This window comes from Folsomia candida, unplaced genomic scaffold, assembly GCF_002217175.1.
Source record: "Folsomia candida strain VU population unplaced genomic scaffold, ASM221717v1 Fcan01_Sc039, whole genome shotgun sequence".
Lineage (NCBI taxonomy): Eukaryota > Metazoa > Arthropoda > Collembola > Entomobryomorpha > Isotomidae > Folsomia > Folsomia candida.
Genome location: NW_019091231.1, coordinates 926,686 through 939,976, shown reverse-complemented (window position 1 = coordinate 939,976; position 13,291 = coordinate 926,686). Strand labels below are relative to the sequence as shown.

The 13,291-nt window shown below is 35.9% G+C and overlaps 1 protein-coding gene across 1 annotated transcript; it reads right to left on the bottom strand.

The window, feature by feature from the left end:
• Positions 1-712: 712 nt before the first annotated feature.
• Positions 713-7,409, bottom strand: LOC110861260 (trypsin). Its single transcript, XM_035844560.1, has 7 exons — positions 7,271-7,409; positions 6,477-6,648; positions 5,109-5,262; positions 3,825-3,927; positions 2,424-3,111; positions 1,189-2,000; positions 713-1,115 (listed from the first exon to the last, which is right to left on the bottom strand). Exons 1-5 carry the CDS (start codon positions 7,335-7,337, stop codon positions 2,876-2,878), a joined length of 732 nt encoding a protein of 243 aa, XP_035700453.1. The 5' UTR covers positions 7,338-7,409; the 3' UTR covers positions 713-1,115; positions 1,189-2,000; positions 2,424-2,875.
• Positions 7,410-13,291: the final 5,882 nt, after the last annotated feature.

Here is a 13,291-nt window from a genome sequence, read left to right as displayed (position 1 = left end):
GAGTTCGATTGGACTTTACCAACTATATGTAAGGTTGTGGAAATTTACCACCGATCGTGGTGTTAGAAATCAAACTGCTCTGATGCCTAAGGATAATTTGGGTTTGGAGAATCTTCTAGTTGGCTTTCAACTATACTTTCTGTTTGGCTTGGTTGCAGTTTTGAGTTTCTTTCATGAAATCATCTCTCACAAGTTTAACATCGACCGTAAGATTACATTTACGCTGTTGAAATTAAAACATCAATTTTATAAGGTGGGTGGTATGAGTTGCACTGTTTTGTTTAAACTGCAAAATATGTGTCACGGAGCCATCATGAAGTTCAGGAAATTAATTAATATGTTAAATTATATGTTTCATGATTACCTACAATGTTAAGTTGGTTAAGTGGCAAGCAACGCGGTACACAATATGCAGAGCTTCTAAATATAATATCAATATACTGCTTGTAGTTGAGTTACATAAGTAGGTATGTCAAAATGTAACGTAGCATAATATGTGAACCCCGTCGATTTTTAGAGCGTTTTGCATTTAAAAGCGCGAATTTGATGTTTTCCCCTTCAGGTTGACTCTGTCTGCTATTTTTAAAAATACATGCTTGGTAAAACTGCGCAGATGCAACCTACATAATCACTAATATTTCAGATGGTACAATATGATTTGTGAATCCTTTTTTCATGGTTTACTCTGTAGGGAAATTCTAATATTGGGATTTCAGATATATTGAAAACGTCAGTAAAATATGTGATACATCAGAATCTGGCTCACGAATTTATAATGTATTAATTCAAAGTTTAGTTAATACCTATAAATACCAGCTAAGCAATGTCTTTTCTTATTAGTAATATTTTCGAGTTTTAATTTTGTATGTAAGGTTACAACGTTTTAAAATTAAATATAAATAATTTAAATAATTTAAATCATCTCTTTTTTATCTTGAGAGGAATGTGGAATAATTTACCCAATTTTTGGCTTCTTCAGACTTGAAATTTCGAGCTCGAACCTAGCCGAGCCAAGAAAATTTCTGGGCTAATTAAGTGTCGAGGCCAGCCAAGCTTAAGGTCCCTCAGGTCGGCTTATGAAGAGCAATATTGGATTCGTCCTGATGATCTCCAAGCTGAACACAATTTCCTCTTGATTAAATACCCTTAGCATTAAGCTTACAAGGGAAAATAAATTTTGCATAAAACCTTCACCGTGTCGTCTTCAGATGGGTAAGGAACTCAAGACTAGTATTTTATAATAAGTCTCTTGTCGAAGCTGGAATTCAAGGTCGCATAGGGCAAGAAATTGCAAGTCGAGCAAATTTGTTTCGAGATCCTGTGGTCCGAGAATCTGTGAAGAACTTCAAAGAAGTAAAATCAGGCGATTCTATCCAATTAGACGGAGCGTTTTCAACTTTCCTCATAGTTTGGAGTGTTGCAGTAGCGATTAGTTTGCCTGCATTTGTGTCCGAAACCGTATTCACATCAGTTTACAGTTCGTATCGCGTATTTTAAGTGTATTAAAAGATATACTGGATTTAGCACAAAATATGTTTATAGCAAACAAAAACGAAGATATTATTAAGAATAGGAACCTTATGCGGATTATGTACATACGTATTAAAAACATTATTATTATTATTATTATTATTATTATTACGTAATATTGATTATGTACGTATTAATACATAGTTTACTCAATTGGGAACTTAGAATAGAACTTTTTTCACCTTCAAGAAATACGCGTCGATTTAGTTTTGTATGTATCCAAAATTTTGTTTTAATCTGATCGAAACCGGAGAAAATTACTTGATGCATAGACATTGCTAGTATACATACATAGTTTTAAAGGTTTGACACTGGAAGTTGAAATTTGATGAAAGTTTTGGTTTCGCGCCAAAATCTAATAAATTTTATAAGTTTTATAAGTATGTACGTGTCTCGGAATATCAAATATCATGCACAATTGGAAATATGGCCCATCACGCTCCCGACGTTTGTATAAACTCCTGTATAACCTGGAATGGTTAAAAATTATTGTTTCGTAGAAACAGAAGATAACAATAAAATAACTAACAATGCAATAGTGTCCTGTGCAACGTTCGGATTTTTATTGAAATCGCGTAGTTCAGGCCAATACAGTCAACGGCTTTTGGGAAAGTACGAGCGGTGGTCTTAATTTATCAAAATGTTTTAAGCCAAAATGGAAAAATGGCTTATTTTTGTATAGAACTTTGCAAAAACATCGAATTTGGCTGGTAAACATCTGCCAAATTTTTACTACGTGTATTTAGGAATTTAATATACTTTAACAAGCACCAACTATCGACAAATTGCCTCAAGAAATGTTGATTATATTGACTTTAATTTTAAAATTCAAAATTTCCCCAAAATCCGAGCGTATCACGTCACGCGAATGCATTGTAAGTATAGCAACGTACCTGGACGAGCACACATCGAGCCCCAACCTTCAATACCGACTTGAACAGATCCGCACACCAGAGGCCCACCCGCATCACCCTAATAATTGTACGTCAAATATATACATACACAGTTTTGTCGTTTAGTTTTTTTGCTTTTTGTCTCAGTTTACCCACAAAACCCCGACTACCCGCTTAACCCAGCTAAAACCCTGGGTATGGTCCCCGAGCTTTTCCTTACCCTGGCGTTACCATACTACCCCTGAAGGTAATACCTTATGTTACCACAGAGGCGATAACACGCGGAGATATTTCCATCCAAAGCAGAAATAAATACGCAGTAAATTTGAACAATCCAAAATTTGCGGGTGCGTTTTCTCCTATTTTCATGCAAATATCTATTTCCCCTAAACTTCACCACTGGCAGATAGTATCTGCCAGATACATACATAGTTCCATTTGTCAATTTCATTCTAATTATATTTTTGATCGATTGACACCAGTTTGGTCCACATCTGTGACTTCAGTGTCACACTCTCAAACCCACTCACATAACAAGCCCCCTTCCCTCCCTGCGTGGATCCGGCACACTGCATCCTGTCGGTGATAGCATTTTGGCCGTATACTGCTTTGCAATCCGCCTCACTGACTATGGGAACTTCGACAACATGCAGTTGATCAGCCCAGTAACCATCCTGGGAAAGCATGCCTGAAAGTAAAATAATCTTACAAGGAGTAGCATTTATCACGTGCGTTGGATTTATGTACATGTTTGAAGAATAGTAAAATAAATGGTGGCGATTCTTACAAGCACCACACAAAAAAGCAAGACTTTCAAATCATCGCTTGGAAAAGTAATACAATGTTTGAGGGTCTAATTTATAGTGCCCAACCAAAATTTTCTTTCTTCCAACCAAAATAAATCATTTTCGCAAACATTGAAATTTGCAACGCATCGAATTTTTGCGGTTACATATTTCAAGTTTGCGAAAATTGTTGCTTTTGGTTGGAAGAATAAAAAAATTGGTTGGGTGGTTATACTGGCACCCAATGTTTGAATTCGATTTATAAGTTAAATTTCTATGGTTTTAATAATTTAAATTCAAATAATTTAAATTTCGAAACGTTCTGGAAATCAGGGGTTTTGTCTTTGAAAACTTTCCGTAAATTTTGCCCCTGAATGGGGCAAAAAATGGAAAAACATTCAAGCACAAGGTTCACAGGAAAGCGCCCTTGTTTTTGTCCAGTTGAGTAAAAATCAAGCGAGAACTTAAATACGCAATAATTCCAAAAGTTGAATATTTGTATTAGCGTGAATTCAAACGTTCGAAAACATGTTCCTTATTTCCTTAGAAAAATCTATCAGGTGAAAGGTGTGCTACTTGAAAAAAGTCACCATCACCGAGGTTGGTAAATAAGTACCCCAGCCGGTAACGTGGCAAACCGATCCGACCGCTGGTCTCGAACCGGGCTGAGCAAGATTGATGTACTGGACATCGTGACCCAAAGTGAAGCTTGAACTTAGCTGAAAATGATTAAAATTCGTGTAATCATTAAAATGAACGTGACCAAGGGAAAATGAAAAAAGAACAAGTAGGACTGTTCAAAGATGCTCGTGAGGCATGAAAATTATCAGAAATTCATCTAGATTAAATCAACTCTTAAGTTCGACCTGGTTAGCAGTTTTTCATAAAAGCTTTCGGGTAGTACACATAGGTGGTAACGATAGCCACCCGTTTTTGTCCCGGAGCATTTATCTTTTTCCATTCTTGGCCAACAATCGGGTTTGACGCAGCAAAACTTAAATGTACGATTTTCCACCCGATCCCGAAATGTCCTGGCTGATTGTTTGCGATTAACCTTCGAATTCTACCACGTTTTTCGTCTTCTCGCGAAGTTTGGAGTACGTTCTTTTGCACAAGGCTCAAATAATTTCGATTTCTCGCAAATAGTGACGCTTAAAGGGTTTTTAGTTTTAAGGCCACTTAGCTTAATGTAAGCCTTACTTGGAATTTTACAGGGAATTTGGACTTCATGTATGTACAACTCTTGTTGATAATATACATTCACTCGGTTGCCTGATTGAAAAAATATGCTTTTTAAAGTCTTCACGGGATCAGGGTCGACGTACATAGGCTCGTCACAAACGATGATAATTTTTCAAGACATTTGTCGAGCCGACAAATGCCAGTGCGAAAAAGTTGCAACCGCAAATGAGTGCAAAAAATGCAAATGAGTGCAAAAAAGTTGCATAAAAACGAGCCGTTTTTTCAAACTTTTTTGCACTCACGGCTTCCGCTTTTTCGTGGGTGGCTATGACGAGTGATGGTATCAAGTGTGTCTTATATAATTTCACTTTTTGTAATCCTAATAAGTCGAAGTATAACAATAGATTTGTGTATCCGATTGAAGGACTGCCACGTTGTGTTTGATTTACGAAAAGCGACGACTTTATTATTGTGAAAAACTCGATTCACTAGGTTTTCAGTTTCAAACGGATTGCAACTAAACTTCGCAATTTTAATAAAAAATCGATTTACACCAGCTCCTTGCCCATGCAATTATGTCCCGAAAAATAAAATTCATAAATGACAATCTCCACTAACCGCGCGGTATACCTTAAGCTCCCACAGTCTAACTTAAGAGTGGATGTATGTATGTACCTTCTAAGTATGTATGTAAATATTACCTTAATTTCACACTTACGAGCAGGACAGCAACGTCATAGTCATAGTTACTCGGATTATACCGGGGATCTTTACATATCTTCTCAACCCAAACCTCTTGCCCACCATGTGTGCGCATCAAAGATCCCGCCCGCACGGTCAGTTGGCTGGCAGGGTTCCGGTTGATCATGGAGCTTCAGATCAGAAAAATCAAGAATTTTTAATACGAACAAGTTCTTAAAGCACCTGGCACAAGTTCCATAAAATATTTTTCATCGGGTTTTGATAAGATATATGCAGATCTTTAGTAGTAGAAGGATAGGGCGAAATCGACATGCGTGATATTATCTAAAAAAACTATTTCGGCCAAGAATTTACACCCAGGTCGGGCAAATCCAATCGTAGAATTTTAAAATCCGATAGAGAGGTGCTGCTTGTTTTTTGACTCTGGATTTCCAGTGGGTGTGGACAAGTTTCAAAAATGTGAAAATACCTATATATTTCCAAAATTTTGATAATCGGTAAAGAACTTACGGTGCAATTAATTTCGAAACATTACATATTGTTAGTTATGGCAAGGGCAGCCATTGAGCCATTCAGCCTTTTAGTATTCCGGTGCTCAATACTTTCTATTTAGATGCACCGTAAATATTTAGGGTGGAAGGTCAAGGGGTCCCACTGGGCTAGTATTAGTGGATAGGTCTTTGCGAGAGAATTCCAAATATGTACATATATGTTTTCTGGGTGGACGACCAATAACTAGTTTTCTAAAGCCCAAAGACAAACGACTTGCAAAATTAAGTCTAGTACTCAGGACGGATTTTCTTCCGAAGCGACAGGTCCACCGATTAGTATTGCGTCACTTTTTCATAAAAAGAAAAATAGTTTCAATCCATTTTTCGATCTACTTACATAAATGTAAGCAGATCGAAGATTATGCATAATCACCAGTTGTGAGGGGTTTCTAAATTATAACATTGCGAAATATAATTTTTTTCTACGTTGTTGAAATTAAAAATGAGATACATTTATGTTGATGTAGCCATCAGGGATAAAACTAATTCACTGCAACTGCTTTAGGTTGTGCCAAATACGAGTTATTCTTTGAATCAGTGGCAAAATGCTGCTCTAGTTTGTAGTCCCCGTTTCAGATGAGCTTGTTTGCGCGAAAAATCCCCCCTACGTACTAGTCTTTATCTTTCGATCTACAGCAGTACTTAATTCTGGAGAAGGGAAGATTCTCATTCTACTTTCGACCCGATCACGCAAGCCGATTTTAATTTTAATGGTGACTTGAATATTTTTTCCTTACTAATTGTAAAATCTACAAAATATTAAGAAACGGGGGAAAAATTTTGAAGAGAGATTCAGCCATCTTGTAAGTCTTTGCTCCAAGTTATTTTCTTACGCCGTGGTCAGAACGTGTCTGTCCGATATGAGTGACCCTGCACCAATAAAAGTCCTATACCCGTTAATGGAAACTTGGTATGGAAACTCTCCAATGATCGCTGGACGTCCGCCAACAATTCGGAAATCGTTTTCCTTTTCGACGTCTTTGATTGTCGTGTTTGCAAGGTGACCTGGAAAAAATACAAATTCAAACTTCCCATCGAGCAGCCAACAGAGCTATTAAACATGTTGATATAACAATATTGTTGAGTATATTTTCAATTTAGCCCTGTAGCGAATATGATTTTCACGAAACTGTTCAAAAAAACTTTTTTCATTCAGTTTCATTCATTTTCATTCAGTCATTTTCTTTAATATTCATTTCATTTCATTTCATCCAACTTCATTTCTTACTTATCCCCATGTATTAAGCATACTTAAGGTCGAAAATGAAAGGAATGTGAAAACTTTATTCACAGTCATTCATCTGAAATGACTAAATCTTTCACTCATTTTCATTCAAATCACTCGAAATTCATTGTCATGTACTATCATTCTCAATCATAATCAATCACATGAATGAAAGTGAACAGGTTTGGATATGATTTAACCTCTCAGCATTAACAATAGAAGTTACTTTTGAACACTTAATTTGAATGGAAAATAAGAAACTTATATAAGTAATATTTGCAATTCATTTTTAGAAACAAGTCTAATTTATGTAATAGAAATCAAGGAATTTATGCATGCTTTCGCGTGAAAAATCCGTCCTGAGTGCTAGGCTTTATAAAAAAGTTTTCCTTATTACCTTACCTGTCACATTTTTCAGGTTTATGACCAAAGCGATGATAATTGGGAGAAGGCGTTGAAATAATTTCATTGCGAAACTATTACCGTGTATGTGAAAATTCTGAGATTATCTAATTATTGTTTAATAGTTCCGTGTATGACCTTCCCAATGGAGGAATAATGATTAACTAGTAGAAAACAGAGCGGGACGAGTATTTAAGTGGTCAGGTACAACATTGTTTCAAATTATTGAAGCAGACTGGCTCAGGGAATGGGAAACAATGGTCAATTATAATTATTTGTTTGCAAACTAAATTTATGTATGCGGGACAGGTGCAGCAGGACAAAAGCTTCGGGATGACTCAAATTCAGCAGACTTTGAGGTCAATCATTTGTGGAATAAACCATTGCAAACGAAATGTCGCCAAGGGGTGAAAACACACGGAATTGTCTTGTGGCACGCCCACAACGTCTTTCTGCACTTTCCCGTCATTATCTCACATCATCCCATGTCTCGTTTTGACACCACCACCCGCGTACTTCGAACGTACACGAAAATACCTTTCAATCGACATCTCACATGACAAAAGTCATTTTTCGACATTCGACACGGTCAAGGAGTCTTCGCACGTCTGGCGATTTCTGGAATCCCCGTCCAGAAGTACGTCTACAACGGTGGAGACAAAAAATTCGACACCTTGGACCTTTGACCGTTGGCGTCATCACCGTGGCGCCGTGACCTTATGACCTACAACGCCCATCTTCGAACTCAACCCGTCCCCACAAAGTAGAAACACGTTGGCGAAAACCGGATGTCGAAATTAGAATCCGTTCTATGTAAAATCGTGGACGCGGACGGACGGACAGACAGACAAGACATTTTCATAAAGGGGTTTTCACCCCTTAATAAGTAACTCGTGGAAGAATATTTATGACTAAATGGGACAAAGCTGCCGTGCACTCTGGTACACGTAGATATTTATTAAACTATGCAATTAATGCATTTCTTGCATAAATCTTTGTGAAATATATCCTAAATAATATGCAGGTTGGCTGCATACAAAATTTGTTTTAACATTATTTCGCAGTCTTAAATGCATGCACAAATCCAGAAATTGTTCCTACATTGTTTTCAGAAACAAAGATGAATTGACCTCATCTAATGAAAATATCTCGATTCAAAATCCAAACGATTCATAATTTTTAACCTCTACAGTACCATTTCAAAATAGAAGTAACATCCTTCCACAAACCTAATTGACAAAAGTACATTTTTTTTAGTTTAGTATTTTACTAACTAGGGACCGTGGGCAAATTACGCAACGTAAAAATCACGATGTTCTAGACCTTCCCATTTAACATGTCACATAAGCAGGGTAAGGGAAACCCTGGAGTTTTGCTCTTTAAATTCCATACGTACGGGTTTTACTTGGGTTTTTGGGGTAGTCAGGGTTTTGAGGGCAAGATGAGTCAGCACCTAATGGTATTACGTTATGAAACAATCAATTTTTGCAACACTTCGCAACAAACTAATTTATTAATTAAATTTTAAAAACTAATTAATTTATAGACTATTGAGCAACGTGTTTCTATAATATATTTTGGACTTTCTTAGAATTGAAAACCCCGACTACCCCGACCAAAACTCACACAACCCAAATACTCCAAAAACCTGGGGTAGCATACTCTGCACATAATCACTACATATGTAATTCATGCTTTGGGCCCTCCCACCACCCGATTGGGTTACGTAATTTGTGGACGGCTCCCAAAGAAAAATAGATCATACCAACTGGTCTCTAACAGATTGAAAAGAGCGATAAATATGCCAACATGCACAGATGTCATAAATAAATATGTTGAAATCTAATAACACCCAACATCAAAAGTGATACGGAAATGTGTCTAAATAAGTAATAAGCTCTGGCCAGCTTTCTAATTTGGAATTTCACATTGTAAATACATACGTGCAGTATTTAATAAATTCGGAGATAATACGGATACATATTCCAATATCAGACTCACACCTACCAAAGTAAGCTGTGCATGATAAAAGCTTTTAAGAAATTGTTTTTTAACATTTATATAGTTTCGCCCATGGAATGGTCATAAATAAGTCATATACATATACATATTTCTGATAGGAATTAATTTCAAACATATCGGGAAATAAATAATTAATCGGGTCTCACAGAAAAACTAAACATTAAAAAAACTAAACAGAATAGACCAATTCTTCTCTTGCTACATACATACGTTTTTTTCGCAGTGCAAACCTTAAAACTTGTAATAATGTTCACCAAAACAGCATTTCTCATATACCTTATTGTCATGGCAAAATCAGATATGAATTCCATATCCCTTGCCCACACCCAAATAGCCAACCTATTGAAAAATATAGTAAATTGTGATTTGCAAATTGTTCACGATGGGTCGGATTTTGAAAATTTCAATATTCCTGTAAAAGTTATATGGGTCCCAAACAGGGCCCGGGCTAGGCACATTTGCGCCCTAGGCAAGATTTTTTTGCGCCCCTACCTTTCCGTTTATTCCGAAGGTTTGAAAATTCCCCGGTTAACAAGCGGGTATTACCATAAATTTCAGGGGAACATTAAACATACGTAAGACATTTAGGTATTATGTTGTGATAAAACTTATCTCAGAGCTAGGAAAATCCTGACTAAAATGATCAAGATTAAGATTGAGATTAATTACTATTAATCTATAATCTTAATCAAGACGTTTGATCTTGTTATTCAATAATTTTAATCTCGATCTCGCATGTCAAGTTAATTTAATTTTTAATCTTCAAATCTTTTAATTTGATTTTAATCACACACTAAAAAAATTCACCAAAATTTACTCAAGGTTGAACAAAATTGCCACCAATGCAACAAGTTGGATAAACGTTCCTCAAAATCGAATAAAATTTGTCAACTTTTGCTTATTAGTCGTGCAATCCCGGGCGAATTGTGCCCAACAATTGGTGGCAATTTTACACAACTTTGTTTAAATACAGTGAATGGTTAAAATAATGACGCTATGATATCTGTTACTCTATTCCCCCTAAATCTGTGAATTTCAAGGAGTCTTGACTTTCCCTTCAAAAAAATTAAAACAAATTTAAATTTCCGAAGACTTTCTTTAATTTTGAAAGGAACCTTAATTAAAATTGTATTCGATCAAAATATTAAAAAAATGTATTGCCATTAAAAAATAATAACTTACATAATTTAAAAAATTTGCAGTTATTATTTTTTTTAATTTAAAAACGCTTTGAATTTGAAGTGGGACTGATTTTTGACACATTTTATTCGTATTTAGAACTTGATTTAAGTATCCGCCTTAATTTACGAAATACAATTTTGAAAATTTTGAACAGTGTTGAAACGCTGAAGCTTCTCGCCTCCACTCATATTCTTCTCAAATGTTAAAATTTGTGATATGAAGTCAATTTAAACTATAAAAATGGGAAAATTGAATCATTTTAAATTAATATTATTAATCTAGATTAATTAATATATAATATTTAATCGGGGTCATCAAAATGGATTAATTAATCATACCAAGAGTTCACAGTTGGGCTGTGTGTGTGTGTCTGCTTTTTTGACTCCCACACAGAGATTTCTATGGCTCGCTCAACCACATATGAAACTCAAATTTACCCAATTTCGGGCCATTTGAGATTGAGAATGGTGCGGAATTTGAGCATTATTTGCTTTTAGTTAATCTGCACAGTTCAGCCAACTTCTACTATTTTAGAGCCAAAAATAAATAATGGTTTTTTTAAATAACGTTAACAAAGAGCTCCAAGTAGATTATTATTTTTTGTAATGTCATGTTATTTCATAAATAAATTTATTTCATTAAACTAAGAGTAGCATATGTTATGCATTTATTAACAAAAATGGGTTAATCTGCGTCAACCACGTCATCATGAGCTTGACTTTCAACTCCCCGAGTCGTCTCTGCACGTTACTTAACTTGATGTCCTTGACCTTGGCCGCCCTTGGCTTGAATGTCATCCCCAAATCCAACGGCAGTATTGCCGACTGGCCGCTCTACACCTGAGGAAGCTTGATTATTAGATTGAGATGCTACCTAGAAATTTCAAACAAATTTATTGCTTAAATTATTTTGACTTTCAGTATATTTTTAAATGGAAGCTCACCTGCTGGCCCTGAATTTCGCTCAACATCCTCTTAAGTCGTTTGACCTCCTCTGATTCTTTTTCCAACTTCCCTTTCAATTCTCTTTCGGTAGCTTTTCGAATTTCCTCAAACGCTTCTTCATTTCTCCACTGGCAGAGGCAACAAAAGAAGTGGGTTTCTAAAATTCGAAGTGAAAGAATTATGTTTGCTTTACCTTATTATTTTAAATTATTGCCACTAACTATGAACAAAAACGTCACAACACGGACATCTACCCCATCCTGATTCAGGATTAAATCCTGCCCTTAGTGGCACGACTTGGCCGCATGCAGTGTTTGGACAGGTCCCTGAAAATAAGATTACGAAATATTAGCAACAATATTATTCGTATTATAAAGTAAATTTATTCGTTCAAAAATACCTGTTTTTACAATTGTCTTCTCGGCGTTTTGGCCGGCAATTACTTCACCACACCATGAACAGTATCTGTCATGACGCCCGTATAAAATTGGGAGATGCATAGAAAATCTGGCAAGATTTTTTCGCCTAAAATTCATTCCTAAAATAAATACAAAGCTATTATTAATTTGCAAGTAATACAAAAACCTCTACCTTCGAATTCGATGCATCAGGATGGGGGTGGTCCACGTGACGTTAAGAAATTCAGAAATAAATTTATTTTAAAAATAAGTTAGGAAGCGTCACAAGACGAGCAAACTGTGAATGCGACAGAGGGGGAGAGAAAAACATGTGGTAGTTGAAATTCGTACAGTAAGTAGTTCGGCTAAATATTATAGGTGGCGCCGGTGCTGGACAAATCCAAATGCAACCAACATCTGCATCAATATTTGTGGTGAAATATGAGACAACGTCTCTTCACTATTAGACTTCGAGACTTCATTTCACGCACAGGAAGTAGGGGCCTCTATCATTAACGCCCAGATTTTGATTTCTTTGGGTGTATTGCCATGTGCTAACGTGATTTTATTCCACAGCACATTTGCGGCTGCCAAACCCAGTCGATTGAAACCGGTCGAAACCAAAATCTTTGCCAAAAACCCAAGTTTGTTCCGATTTAAAAAAATTTTTCCCCATTGTGCAACTATCCCTGACCAAAATATATATACTGCAAGAAATTTCAAAATTTGACCAAAATTGAATTTTCTATGAAGGTTTTAACGGGTAAAAACAGGTCTTTTTTAGTGTTTTAACCTCTTTGAGTGGGTATGCCGCGTACATATGCACAGCATACGTAGGTATATGCGCTTGACATATTATCAACAATTACTCAAAGTGTATGCTTCGTCCGCAATTTGCGGGCTTAACTTCTCGTCTTAAATAATTTACTTGTAGTAGCGGAAGAATAATTCTAATCGTAATCTTTATCTCTGATTTAATAATTTTTAATCTCGAAACTAATTAATTTCCAAGCTCTGCCTGTTTTCGTATTCAAAGTGATAATTTACCGCGGAAATATAAACCAGTGTGCAACCTTTGAGCAAGAGAACAGCGATGAGCGAGATGGAACCAAGCATCAATAGAATATCACACCGAATGTGAGGGTTTGACAGAGTTCCGCGATTAATTAATTTTTTTATGGAATTAAGGATTAAGGATTAATTCACAATTCTCTGAGATTCGTGATTAAGGATTAAGGATTAATTAATCTTGATTAATTCTTGATTGATGATTAACAGTATTATTATTTTACTGGATTCAATATAGTCTAATTGTTTATTGTAGCACATAGGGATATTGAAACATCAAATACATACAAAACAGACACGGCATAGGACTTTTGCATGTCCAATGTGAAGTAAAATTTGCTGTTGGCCTAATATTCACATCAATTATGACACGCTTTGGTGCACAAGCTATGCGCCTGGCTTTTAAA

Excerpts from the sequence above, each read along its gene's own strand:
- LOC110861260 (XM_035844560.1), bottom strand. The coding sequence starts at position 7,337 with ATGAAATTATTTCAACGCCTTCTCCCAATTATCATCGCTTTGGTCATA. Across the intron at positions 5,263-6,476 it reads AGACACGTTCTGACCACGGC|CTCCATGATCAACCGGAACC; the intron begins GTAAGAAAATAA and ends TCTGATCTGAAG. Across the intron at positions 3,112-3,824 it reads TTGCCACGTTACCGGCTGGG|GCATGCTTTCCCAGGATGGT; the intron begins GTACTTATTTAC and ends TTTTACTTTCAG.